The sequence below is a fragment of the Phyllostomus hastatus genome, unplaced genomic scaffold (genome assembly GCF_019186645.2).
Source record: "Phyllostomus hastatus isolate PE091 unplaced genomic scaffold, TTU_PhHast_1.1 phas_contig_198, whole genome shotgun sequence".
NCBI classification, from domain to species: domain Eukaryota; kingdom Metazoa; phylum Chordata; class Mammalia; order Chiroptera; family Phyllostomidae; genus Phyllostomus; species Phyllostomus hastatus.
Window position 1 is genome coordinate 705,106 of NW_025333715.1, and position 13,002 is coordinate 718,107.

General features: G+C 64.6%; 1 protein-coding gene across 4 annotated transcripts in view; it reads left to right on the top strand.

The window, feature by feature from the left end:
* The first annotated feature begins 4,139 nt into the window (after positions 1-4,139).
* BRD1 (bromodomain containing 1) overlaps positions 4,140-13,002 on the top strand; it is a 34,040-nt gene continuing 25,177 nt past the window's right edge. For 3 of the 4 annotated variants that reach the window (XM_045834913.1, XM_045834914.1, XM_045834915.1), the window contains exons 1-2: positions 4,141-4,437; positions 7,619-8,998. In XM_045834913.1, coding sequence (XP_045690869.1) covers positions 7,632-8,998 — 1,367 coding nt within the window. In that variant the 5' untranslated portion in view covers positions 4,141-4,437; positions 7,619-7,631. Of the gene's footprint in view, positions 4,438-7,618; positions 8,999-13,002 lie in introns of all 4 variants that reach the window. The other variant, XR_006785230.1, reaches the window with a different exon arrangement.

The window sequence follows — 13,002 nt, forward strand, 5'->3', positions numbered from 1 at the left end:
AAACTGTTGCAGGTTCGATTCCCAGTCAACATACCTGGGTTGCAGGCCACGGTCCCCAGCAACCGCACATGGATGTTTCTCTCTCTCCTCCCTCCCTTCCCTCTCTAAAAATAAATAAATAAAATCTTAAAAAAAAAAGAGAGAATGTCTCACTTGTTTATGATAGCCCAGTCCACTAAATCAAAGGTTAGAGAAAGATCAAGGAGAAAATGGATTTCGTCTTCTGCCAGCACATTAAAAAATAGCACCGACGCCCTGCTTTCTCCTTGCCTTTGTTGGGTCTGAACTTCCAGCTGCAGATTTAATGGTGCAGTGCTGGAGGCGGGGGTGCGAAGTCCCCAGGACTGAGCTTTTTGGCTGGCACATCTAATGGCCGTTTGGCGCGTCGGGGGCACGTATCTGGCTGGTAGAGCCCCAGCACACGGTGGGGGCTGAGCCTCCAGGTGAGCTCACACGGGGCTCTCACTGCTGAGAGCTCCACGGGAAGGAGGGAGGGCAGAATGCACTCCGCTGGGCCGGAGCTGGAGCGGCCAGTGTAAACTCGAGGTTTGTCAGTAGATACCGAAGAAGGTAGAGGCGCGTGTGTGTGTGCTCACACGTCTCTTTCCCAGCTCTGTTGAGTGTAAATGGACTCACTCTTTACCTTAGTCTTCCGTGAGCTGTCTTTCCCATTCAGCAATACTGAGATTCAGCACACAGCGCAAAGTGCCGCTGTTCATTCATTTTAGCTGCGTGCTACTCCATTGCATGGACACACCTCACTTTATATCCATGGCATTCACGGTGTTTTTTTTTTTTACCGGTATTTTTGCGAAGGACAGCGCTGCTTTGAACACTGACACGTGTCTCCTGATGGACACGTGCAGGTTCTAGGCATGGAACTTACCTAGGAGCACACCCCTCTTTGACCCTGCAGCTGGGAATGGGTGTGCACATTGTGGCAGCTTGCCTGTGCCCACAGCGGCCACGCAACTTCCCCCACAGTCACGCTCCTCTTCCTGTGCGACTGCCCTGGCCGGGGGGCTCGGGTAGTTGGAGCATTGCCCCATACACCAAAAGTCGTGGGTTCAATCCCTTGGTCAGGGTGCATGTGGGAGGAAACTGAGCAATGTTTCTCTCTCAAATCAGTAAATGTATCCTTGGAGGAAGATTACAAGAGAGACTGACCCTTCTCTCCACAGGAAGGAGGGGTGGGTGTTCCCCACACCCCGTATCTTGAATCTCGGCAGGTTTGTGCGAGAACTGATGCTGTGTGACTGGTGAGGTGACAATATAAAAAATGCTACAAATCTGGAAAACCAGTGTGCCGCCCCAGAAAAAGATAAAAGTGATACAGGTCCCAGTTGGTTCTCTTGGGATGCTTGCCCTTAGGAACCCGGCCACCTCTGACTGCTGAATCTCACCCAGATGGCAGGTCCATGAGCAAAGGGAGGGACTGCTGGTTTGAGCTGTGACGTTCCAGGGGTGGTTTGCTATGTGGTGGTAACAGATGCACAGGTCCGATTTCATTGGGCAATGCCCTTTTATTTACTAAGATAATCCCACTACCCACCACTCCAGCCAGGAGGGTTCGGCTGACCCACCTTCTTGCCGTCACTGCGTGTTACCAGACTTTTAACGTCATTTGCTGTGGTTTCAGTTTGGCTTCTTAAAATTACTAGTGGTAGCCCTGGCTGGCGTAGCTCAGTGGATTGAGTGCGGGCTGCGAACCAGGCATCACAGGTTTAATTCCCAGGCAGGGCACATGCCTGGGTTGCAGGCCATGGCCCCCAGCAACAGCACATTGATGTTTCTCTCTCTCTCTCTTTCTCCCTCCCTTCCCTCCTAAAAATAAATAAATAAAATCTTTTAAAAAAGTTAAAAAAATTACTAGTGGCATTATCGGCCCTTCCATATCTGTCTAAGGAGCCTGAGTATGAGTTTTGCCCATCCTATCGGCTTGTCTTTTTCTAAGGGATTCGAAAGGTTTTTTAAAAATATATATATTCTGGATACTAATCATTTGCAAGGTACACTTGTCGCAAACTTTGTCTGTCTTTTGGTCTTTTGTTCTTCGTTCTTTTTGTGGTCTTTTGGGAAGCAGAAGTTGTGTGACACACGCTTTCCATTCCTTTGTTTTTGATCTCTGTGACACTTTAAGGTGTATTTCTTGTAAACACTGGAATGAGACTTGTATTCCAGCTTGAGGCTCAGTCTTCCAGCAGATGACTTTAATTCCATCATTCATTTAAATTCATTCCTGTCATCTCGTATTATGTTCCCTACTGACCATGCATTCATCGTTTCCTCTTTTCTGCCACTTGCAGCCACGGTCAATTTTCCTTCGTTTCCGTTTCCGCCCAGCTCTCTTGAAGTTTGCAAATCCTAGTTCTACTTTTCTACTGGGAACTTGGATAGTTTAACACTTGAAGCCTTTTTCTGTTGATTCTAAAATCCTCTGGCAATTCAAGAACTTTAGTACGCTTTTATTTCTTGTTCCCCTTTCCTCTCTCATAGCCACATTCAGTTCATTCGCGATTTTCTCTCAAATCGTTGATTTTAACAGTCCGAACCGGCTTCTTTGCTGGCGTCCGTGGCTTACTCTCGGATTCCCTTTTCATCTTGCTGGGGTACATCTTTCAGTAATTGTTTAGAGGCTTTGTATGAGGTGAACTTGAGTGCTTACGGGCTGTGAAATATCCTTGTTTTACTGGTTCGCTTGGACGCTAGTTTCACCGGGTATGGACATCTACGCTCAATTTCCTTAGCATCGAGTCAATGGCCTCTTGGCCGAGGAACCATCTAGGCTGCTCCCTCCTCTCAGAACCACTGACAATCAGGTTTAGTTTGATCACAGAAGATCACTTCCTCTCGCAAGTTTTCTGAGCTCCGTTCTTTATGCTTGGAATCCGAGAACGGGCCTTTTCTAACTCCGTTGGCGCACTTCGACCCTCTGAGAAGACACTTCCTGCTCCTCTCCCCTGTGGCGCACAGAACAGTTTTTCCGCCCTCTGCCTCCTCCTTGCCGAGGCTGCCTCTTACCTGTGCTCTGCGCCACCGTGGGGCCTCCACCTCGCTGGTCTGCCTCGGTGAGCCCTCCAGAGCAGAGGGGGGCTCAGGCCCCACCCGCCGGCCCCCCACCCGCGGCTGCACGGCCGTTTGCACGCGGAGAAGCGGACGTCTTTGCAGCAGAGGAGGACTGCTGGACTTGGAGCTGGGCGTGCCGCACCCGGGCCCAAAGACACCAGCCTGCAGGCGGGGCCCCGCCGCGTCTGAGCGCTGGGCGACCGTGGCTGCAGTCCTAGGCCACCCTTGGGGCCTTCGCTTCCCAGTTCGTGCACGGGGCGCAGTGGGGCTCCGTCTCCGCTTCGTGCGCCTGGGCGGGCATTTGTGGGGCGTCCTAAGCAGTGGGCCCTGTCCTGCCGGCCCGTGTGGGGGAAGCCCCCATCCGCGAAGGAGGACAACTCTTGCCTCGGTGGGGAGCGCGCGCGCGTTGTCGCGCTGCGCAGACTCCCCGGACGCCGCAGGCTGGCCGCCGGCTGCCGGTACCGCCAGCGCCGCCCCGGCGCACCCCTCGGGGAAACCAGGGAGCCGTCGAGGTTTCTCCCTCCTCTCGAAACACTGTGGGAAGTAACGTCCAGGTGAAAACCGTCACCAGACCACTGCACCTTGGAGTTTAAACCAAGCTCAGGCACCCAAGCGGCCCTGCGCGCTCACCTTTGCGGCCCTCCCAGCCCCACCCCGCCCGGAGCCGCTCCAGGCTCCTCGGCGCTGCCCGCCGCTCTCCCGCCCGCCCCAGCAGCCCCTCCCTCCCGGCGGCCCCTCTCCTTCCTGGTCGCGGGGTGCCCTCCCTCCCCAGCTGCCCCCGTCCAGTGTCTCCCCGCGTTCGGTCCAGCCCTCTCACTCCCACTTCCTCGGTCTCCGCGCGGCTGAGGTCCCCTCTGCTCCTCCCCCCGCCTGGGGCCCCCCGAGCCGCCAGCCCCCTGCCCCGCAGGCCGCCGGGAGCCTCATCCCCTTCGCGCCGCAGCCCGGGCGGCCCCCAGCCCCGGCGTCCGCGTTCCCGGGCCCCGCCCCCCGGCGCCCCGCCCCCGCGCTGCGTCACGGCGGCGGGCGGGGCACGTCTCGCACGCAGCCGCCGGGCGGAGCGCTCGCCGCATTGTTTCCTTCGCTCCGGAGCGAGCGAGCGAGCGAGCCGGTCCGAGTGTCTGAGTAGCCCCGAGCCCGCGCCGCGCCCCGCTCCCCGCACCCCGCCGCCGGCCGGGCCCCGCCGGGCCTCCCCGGCCCCGCCGCCGCCGCCCCGCCGCCGGCCGACAGGAGCCCTCCGACAGGAGCCCGCGCCCGGAGTGGCGGCGCCGGGCCTGCGCGGCCGTTGGCGGAGGAGCCGCGGGCGCCATTAGCGCCGCCTCGGCCGCGCCGGCCCCCGCGCCGCCCGCCCGCCGGGCTCCCGCGGCCCCGAAGGTGAGTGGGCGGGGGCGGGCGGTGGTCGCCGCCGCCGCTGCCGTCTCGCGGACCGCGGGCCGCCGGGTGCCGGGCCGCCGCCATGTTGGAGGCCGCGGCGGCGGCGGCGGCGCATTGTCCGCGGGCGGCGGGCGGGCGCGGAGGGAGGCCGGGGAGGCCGGCCTGGGGCGGTAGGCCGGGGCCGCGGCGAGGCCGGGCTGCTCGGGGCCCGGCCTGCGCGAGTCTGGGCTGTGGGGCCCCAGGCCGCGGTGTACGGGAGGCTGGGAGACCGGGCTGTGGGGCGGGCGCCGGGTGGTCTGGGGCGGCGGGAGCCGGGGTGTGGGAGAGGCCGGGCCGCGGGGCGCGAGGCTGGGCGGCTGGGGCCGGACTGGTTCCGGGTCCGCCCGCCCTGCGGCCTCGTTCCGGGCCCGCCCGCGCTGCCGGCCTCCGCGGGCTCGGGCAGAGCAGGGGCGGCCTCAGCGGGGCGGGACCCGCGCGAGAGCCGGCTGTACCCGGCCGGGAGCCCTGGTCGCGCCCGCGGGTCGCGTTATGTAACAGACACACTCGTACGTTCTGCGGGGCAGGGGCCTGTCCATAGGCCCGACTTAAAGGCTTCCGACGAGACGGGGAGTCGGTGGACGCAAGGTCAGGCGTTCGGCCGCGCAGGGAGGCGTCCCTCCCGCTTCCGGGCGGCGCTGGCAGTAAACACCGCGAAATGGACTTGTGCCCCGGCTCTGCTGGGCCGTTTTTTGAAGAAGGAACTTTATTGAGGCCCGGTTTGCAGAAAGTGCAGCTGCCGTGAGCTCACCGTAAGTCCTGACCAGCGTCTAAGGCCCAGGAAACCACCCCCATCCAGACCGACCCTGTCTTTCCACGGACTTCACCCCTGCCTGGTCGTCGCGAGAACAGTGAGCGTTACAGCGTCAGGGTGGTGTTTGCTCGCCCGGCCTAGCACCTGCTCTGCCAGGGGCCGGGCGGAGCGCTCTGGGTTCACTCGGTCTGCACACAGCCCCGGAGGTGCGTGCTCCTCGCGGTCGCGCGTTGTGGCGCAGGGAGCCGCGGCTTGCAGAGCTCAAGGGACCCGTGAGAGTCAGGCAGCAGAGGGGCTGAGCCGGCGTTGCGGGCTGGTCGTCAGTGGGGAGTCTCCCTCTCCTGGGCGGCAGGCGGCTCTCCTGGGTCCGTTTAGCAGAGTCACTTGTGGGTAGGCTTGCGGGTTGTCCTTGCAGCACCCCCCCCCCCCCAGCTGTGTTGCCGGGGTGGGTGCAGCCGAGGGGCCGCATGCAGAGCCTGTGGGTGTGGAAGTGACGGCAGGTGAGGACGCTGTGCGGGGCCGCGCTGCCGAGGGCCTTTCCCTGGTCACAACTGCGTTTTCAAACGAGGGAGCTGGGCGACGCTGAGTGCTGGGTGAAGTTCCTGTGGAGCGGGGTCCGGTGGGGCTGCAGGGCCCGGTGGGGCTCCGGGGCCCGGTGGGGCTGGGCTTTGAGGGCTGGCGTTAGCTGGAGCCAGTTGGCGCTTCGCTGCGGAGGAGAAAATTACCGGTTTGCTTTTCCCGTGGTGAGTAACCCACTGTTGTTCCTGCCGCACCTCAGTGGTGACACGTGAACCTGCCCCTGGGTGCCTCAGGGTCCCCTCTGCAGGCTGTGGCAGTGACACCTGGGGGACACGCCCAGCTCCCCCTAGAGAGGATTGCAGGTCCAGAGCCAGCTGGCGGTGGCTCTGTTGACCGCTCGTGCCCCGGGACTTGGGGGCTGGTTGCCGGAGGGGGGGGGGGGTCCGGCGGGCTGCGGGGCAGGCCATGCTTCCCCTCACGAGGAGTCCCCGTCGAGGCGCGGGTGTCCGACTGACACGACACGGAAGGAGCTGCTCTCGGAAGTGCTTGTCTTGAAAGTGCGTGTGGGGACTGCTGGGAGCTCCTTCCGGGGTTTGCCGCGTGAGCCCTGGGCGTGAGCCCTTTTCCTGAAGACCCGCCAGGTGTCGGTGAGGCCGTGGTTCCCGCCTCGCCCAGGTGCTCGGCCCTGGGCTCCCGCTCGGCTGCCACGAGCAGCCGGGGGCCTCGGGCTCCCACTCGGGATGGCCGTGTTTGCGAAGAGAGCCTGTGTGAGCCCCTCTCTTTAGCGTCGGTTTGCTTTCTGTCGGTGAAATGGTGTTTGGGGGTGCAGCCTTGGAGGCCCGAGAGGGGTCTGTGTCGTCGGTTCCTGGCGTAGCAGACTCCTGTCGGGTGGGCAGTGCTCTCGAGTGGGGGGGGTCCACGTGACATAAACTCAGTCAGTGAGAGACAGCGGGGGCTGAAAGGAGCAGATCGTAACCCCCCGGCCAAGAGTCCTGGTCCCCGAGCCATTGCCGGCAGGCCTGTGGGCGGGGGGGGGGGGCTCTGTGGGCAGCGCGGGGTTCGGGGGACGGCCCTCACCGGGGAGCGAGGATGGAGACGCCGTGCCGTCCCTGGCGGCACGTTGCTGGTGTCGGGGTGTGCTTGAGGCGGGGAGGGCTGCCCCAGCGCTGTGGTCAGGCCAGCAGCGCTGAGAAGCGCCCCCGAGGGGAAGCGGCAGGCTGGCCAGCCTGTGGGGGTGTCCTGGGGGTCGCCGCTGAGGCCCTGCAGAAGCTGGGCCGGGAAGTCTTGGGGGTGAGGGGTGTCCCCCTAGATCAGTGTGGGGCTCCCTCTCGGTTCTTGGTTTTGTTGGGGGCCCTGTGCCTCCACGTAGCTGTGGGGGACGCGCTCATGGAGAAGGAGACCAGGCTGTGGTCAGACCGGTGCCCTGGGGCTCCCGGGTGGCGCCGGGCAGCGGCAGGGGGGCCAGGGCACCTCTGCCTCGGGGTCAGAGACTCCGGTCCTGCTGGAGTCCAACCCGGTGCGGGGGCTTCCCCGGGCAGGGCCACTCCGGAGGGGTGTCGTGGTCATCTCGGGGACCTGTTGTCTAGGAAGGCGCCTGGTGGGCAGGGGGAGCCGCAGGGCCCTGGAGGGACTAGCCGCCGCACCCAGCCCTCAAGGCCCGCTCCTCGCCGTCTGGTTTTCTGGGAGTCCCCGGCGAGGTGTGGCCTGGGGGGGGGGGGCTGCTGACACTCGGTCGTGAGTCCCGGGACGAGTGGCTTTGAAACCTCAGAGGCATCTTAGCTGGGAGTTTGGCTTCAGTGTGAACGGGGGGGCTGGCGCTGCCCTCGTGGGCCCGGTGGTGTCCTCGAGTTAACCCCCCTCTGCCTGTTCCAGGGGTCAGTGCCAAATGAGGAGGAAAGGACGATGCCATCGAGGCGCTGCAGCGAGGCACCCTTCCTCCCCGTGCAGCACTAAGCACTCCCCGGCGCGCGAGACCCTGACCTACGCACAAGCCCAGAGGATGGTGGAGATAGAGATCGAGGGGCGCTTGCACAGGATCAGCATCTTCGACCCCCTGGAGATCATACTGGAGGACGACCTCACCGCCCAGGAGATGAGCGAGTGCAACAGCAACAAGGAGAACAGCGAGCGGCCCCCCGTGGGCCTGAGGACTAAGCGCCACAAAAACAACCGCGTCAGGAAGAAGAGCGAGGCCCTTCCCAGCGCCCACGGCTCGCCGGCCCTGGCCAGCGCCCTCCCGGAGCCCAAGGTGCGGATCGTGGAGTACAGCCCGCCGTCGGCGCCCCGGCGGCCGCCCGTGTACTACAAGTTCGTGGAGAAGTCCGCCGAGGAGCTGGACAACGAGGTGGAGTACGACATGGACGAGGAGGACTACGCCTGGCTGGAGATCGTCAACGAGAAGCGCAGGGGCGACTGCGTGGCGGCCGTGTCGCAGGGCGTGTTCGAGTTCCTGATGGACCGCTTCGAGAAGGAGTCCTACTGCGAGACCCAGAAGCAGGGGGAGCAGCAGTCCCTGATCGACGAGGACGCCGTGTGCTGCATCTGCATGGACGGCGAGTGCCAGAACAGCAACGTCATCCTCTTCTGCGACCTGTGCAACCTGGCCGTGCACCAGGAGTGCTACGGCGTGCCCTACATCCCCGAGGGCCAGTGGCTCTGCCGGCACTGCCTGCAGTCCCGGGCCCGGCCCGCCGACTGCGTGCTGTGCCCCAACAAGGGAGGTGCCTTCAAGAAGACGGACGATGACCGCTGGGGCCACGTGGTGTGCGCCCTGTGGATCCCGGAGGTCGGCTTCGCCAACACGGTGTTCATCGAGCCCATCGACGGCGTGCGGAACATCCCGCCCGCCCGGTGGAGGCTGACGTGCTACCTCTGCAAGCAGAAGGGCGTGGGCGCCTGCATCCAGTGCCACAAGGCCAACTGCTACACGGCCTTCCACGTGACGTGCGCCCAGAGGGCGGGCCTCTACATGAGGATGGAGCCCGTGAAGGAGCTGGCGGGGGGTGCCACGACCTTCTCCGTCCGCAAGACCGCCTACTGTGACATGCACACGCCCCCGGGCTGCGTCCGGAGGCCTCTGAACATTTACGGGGATGTCGAGGTGAAGAACGGGGTGTGTCGGAAGGACGGCTCGGTCAAGACGGTCAGGTCCTCGTCCAAGGTCAGGAAGAAGGCCAAGAAGGCCAAGAAAGCACTGAGCGAGCCGTGCGCAGCCCTGCCCCCCGTGTGTGCTCCGTACATCCCCCCCCAGAGGTAAGAGTGCGCGGCCGTGGGTGCCGGGGTGGGCCCAGCGTGGGGGCGCCAGGGAGGGCCTGCGCGGGGCTGTGTCGGGGCTGCCTCGTGCCCTCCGCGGAGGGAGTTTCCTGGTGGCCCCCGGCACGTGGCCTTGCTCACTCACCACCCGGTGGGGGCGCGGGTGTCGCAGGGGACTCGAGTCTCTCAGACCTGGAAGGCTGGGTGGTGTCCTCGATGCCCATTCTCACCCACAGGGCGAGCCAGGCGCTGCCAGGGTGGCTGTGGCCACATGGCCCACGGGGCCGGGTCTGGCGCCCTGTGGTGTCTGGGTGGGGCCAGCTGTTCCTGCGCCCCCACCGACGTTCGGGGACTGTGCAGGGTTTTTAAGTCCCTTGCTGGGGAGTGAAGCAGCGGGGCCGGGTAAGGAGGCCCTGGTCTGGAGATCAGAGTGGGGCCCCCGGGGGCCGTGGGGAGGGCAGGCTGGCCCCCCCTCCCCCATCAGCCTCTCTGGACTCCGACCGCCCTTCGGGATGGGAGCGTGACCTGGTCAGCGTGGGGCTCTCGTGGTCCGCGGGGGCGGGGTGTGGGCTCTGCTGGCCCCTGCCGTGGGCGGGCCCACCGCGCCCTGGCCCGGGCTTGTGGGCTGGTCCGCAGGCAGCTGTGTCTGCTCCCCCCGCGCCCGCTCCTTTTGTTGGGACGCGCTCTGGGCTTTTCTCTGTCACCTTCCCAAACGCTCGCGTTCAGAGTGCGAGGTAAGTTTCTCGGGGCCCCGAGGAGGGCGCGGGCCATCCTGGCCTGAGCCGTGCCGTGCAGGGGGCTCTCCCGGGAGCCAGGGTGGTGGGAGGGGCCGCCCCCAGAGGCAGACCCCGGGCTCTGGGGCCCCGCAGGGTGTCGTCTCTGGGCCACGCGTTCGCACATCGTGACACGTCGTCGCAGCGGAAATCTGGTCATGCCCTCAGCAGGGTCCCGGTCTTGTGTTGGGCCACCTTCACGGCCACCCTGCTCTGCCTGCAGCCCGCGGGCCGCAGGCTGGACACCCCTGCCCCAGGGTTGGGTCTCATTGGTGCCACGCTGACCTCCACCTGACCTCTGAGCTGTCGGTGCCCGTTACAAAGACCTGGTTCGGGGTGCTAAAAAGGGCGGGCGCGGTCTGACCCCCACTCCCTGCTGCGAGCGGGACTCCAGTGTGCCCCAGGGCGGCGGGGGGGAGCGTTTTTCCGTGCTTTGGGAGGGAGTAATTTTTTTAATAGCATTTTCTCCGTTTTTCATGACCTTTAGATAAAAAGCTTAAAAACAAAGAAAGTTACATTAACATTCTTTTATCAAGTGTCAAAATGTATTAAAACGAGTCAGTATTAAGTGGACACTGCACGGCGCTTTACAGTGGGCGGCCTTTTATGGCTATGTATGCATTTCACTTCAGGGTCCGTGTTGTCCTGTCTTTGTGAGATAACCCTTCGTTTTCCGAGGCCTCGAGGTTTTCCCCGAGAGCTTCTGAACGGCCCCTTGCCCTGTCCCCCGCCCTCCTCTGGCCTCAGTCGTGGCCAGCCTGCCCCTGAGCCGTGGCCTGGCGGCCGGCCTCTGCCATGTGGCCTCGCTGCAGTGTGTCCACGCCGTCGCGGGGCAGTGTTCCTCGCACCGAGTTTGTCATCGCCTGGGGACGAGTGTCCCTTGTCCGTGCGGATGACCTTGCTGAGGAATGTGCCTTTCCCCAGAGCCCCAGCTCCGGCCTCTGCCTCTGGCCCCGGGTGGGAGTTCGGGCTCGTCCCGTCAGGTCTCTCGACAGACTCTGCTGGGCGACTGGGAGTTCCCAGGCCTCCGCCCGCCAGCCTGGAGGCGGCTCATGGTGGGCGACGTCTCGTCTCGGTCCGAGCGCTGTTCCTCGCTTCCCCACTCAGACCCCACCGCTCGGACCCCTGCACCGGGGCTCAGCAGCGGCCCCGCACGTTCCTCCCTCCACACCGCTGCTCGCCCTGGCCCTGGCGCCGGGGTCGGGGGGGGGTGGTTCTGCGGGGACCCCCCTGCTGCTCTCCGGGAGCGGGGACGGCGGGCGCTGGTGTGCCGAGGACCCCGAGCCTCTCTCCAGGTCTCGAGGTGGAGCCTCTGCCAGCACCTGCCTCAGTGGCCGGTCACCGGGACCCCTTGCTGGGACCCCTTGCTTGCCCACGTTTTTTGAGGTGGTCACATTCTGCCCTCTTACCTGTTGATTTGTGGGCTCTGCTTCCGGAACCCCTAACCTTTGCCTTACTGGCACAGGCCCCCTCGGGCCAGGCTTTCATCCTCGCGTGGACTTGAAGGGTGCGTCTTGTCTCAGGTTTGCACCCGTGTTTGCAGTGGGGTGGGCCCTTGGAGCTCCCGCCGTGGTTTGGGGAACTCGCCTCCTGGGAGCTGTGTGCGTCCTCTCCTTCCGGCCAGTGGGGCCGGGCTGGATGTGCCCGTGCAGTGAGAGACCTCTTCTGAAACAGTCGTCTTTCCCTTCTCCTTGTTTTTGGGGGTGGGGTGAAACCCGGTATTTTCCACCCACCCCCAGAGACACCTGTCATGGAAGGGCGTGTACGGGTTCCAGGCTGTGGGGAGCCCGCACGGGCGGGAAGGCACCTCACTCCCCACCTGAGCTCCGGGAGCCCGGCCGTCCGCGGGGCGTCCTCCCTCCCGCAGGGCCCGCCGTCGCCCGTCGCCCGCTGCCGTCCCTGCGCACACCCTGCCGCTGGCGGCGCGGAGGCTTCCTCCCGCTCAGGCTGCGACTGTTCGTGTGTGTGCGCGCTCGCGCGCGGCCGGTGGTCGGCTCGCAGGTCCGTCACCACTAGCGACCCTCCCCGGGGAGCACCTCTTCGGGGGCGGGGGTGGGAGGACGGGGGCGGGGGTGGGAGGACGGCGAGGCGAGGCTTCCTGTGCCGCGGCGGCGGGCTCCCCCTTCGCTCTCCCGCCTCTGGTTTTCGGGGCCGTGGACGCGAGGGCTTACAGACGCAGCTCCGTCGCTGCAGCGTGCTCAGTTTTTAAACGCCCTCCCGGGCATGCGCCGGAGCCACCGCCAGTGTGTGACCCGGTGAGCGCTGGTTCCTCCGGGAGCCAAGGGGGGCGGCCCGGCCTCCTCCTGGCGGCCCTGGGCTTCTCGCCGCCACGCGCCACGCCTCTGGCTCGTGTGCCCGCGCACTGCGTTTGGGGGGTGTGCTCGGAAAGGCTTGAGGTAGTCGAACTTCTGGTCCTTTCAGTAGGCCCTTGGCCCAACACCGTGCTCTTAAAAGGTTAAAGCAGAACGCAAAGTCAGAAAGCTGAGGAGGACACACTCGCAGCTCAGCGAGTTGCTGTGGGGCGGACACGCGCGTGGCCACTGCCCACCCGAGAGGACGCCCCCCCCCCCGTGCCCGGCAGCGCGGGGCCTCTCACCCCCGTGTGCGCACGGGTGTTCACCGCGCCTTCAGCAGTGCGAGTCCTCGGAGTCTCTGCTCTTCCGGAGGTCTCTCGGTCTCTTCCCCGTGGGGCTCAGGGAGGGGCCCGGGGGTCCCCGTCCTCTCTCGGCCCCCGTGCCTCGGCTCCCACGTTTCCTTGCCCCCCGCTCTGTGTGACAGCTGTGCTCGGTGTGACACGCCTGCTCCCCGAGGCCGCTCCGTGTTCTGGGCGGCACGTGGCGCTGCCTTGGGCTCGGGCCCTGCCTGCTCCGTCACAGCCCTGCTGCTGGGGAGGCGGCCTCGGTGTGCAGCGGGGGCCCGCGGACGGCCTGACCCCCCGGGGGGAGGAGGAGGCGGGGCTCGTCGCACGGGACAGAATCTTTACAGGCGCGTTGCCAGGTGGCATTTCTCTGGGCACCAAGGTGGGTGGTTAGAAGGTGCTTCTGTCTACATGGCTCCGCTGCACCGTGGGAGTAGCCGTGTGTGTGTGTGTTAGAACCCTGTCTGCGTGTGCAGAGACCCGTGGAACTGTAGGTGCTGAGACCTGTGCACGTCACCGCACCTGCGTGATGAAGGGAGACCCACCCCAAACACCCTAGCGTGGGGGCCGCAGACAGAGCCTGCGTTCCCAGG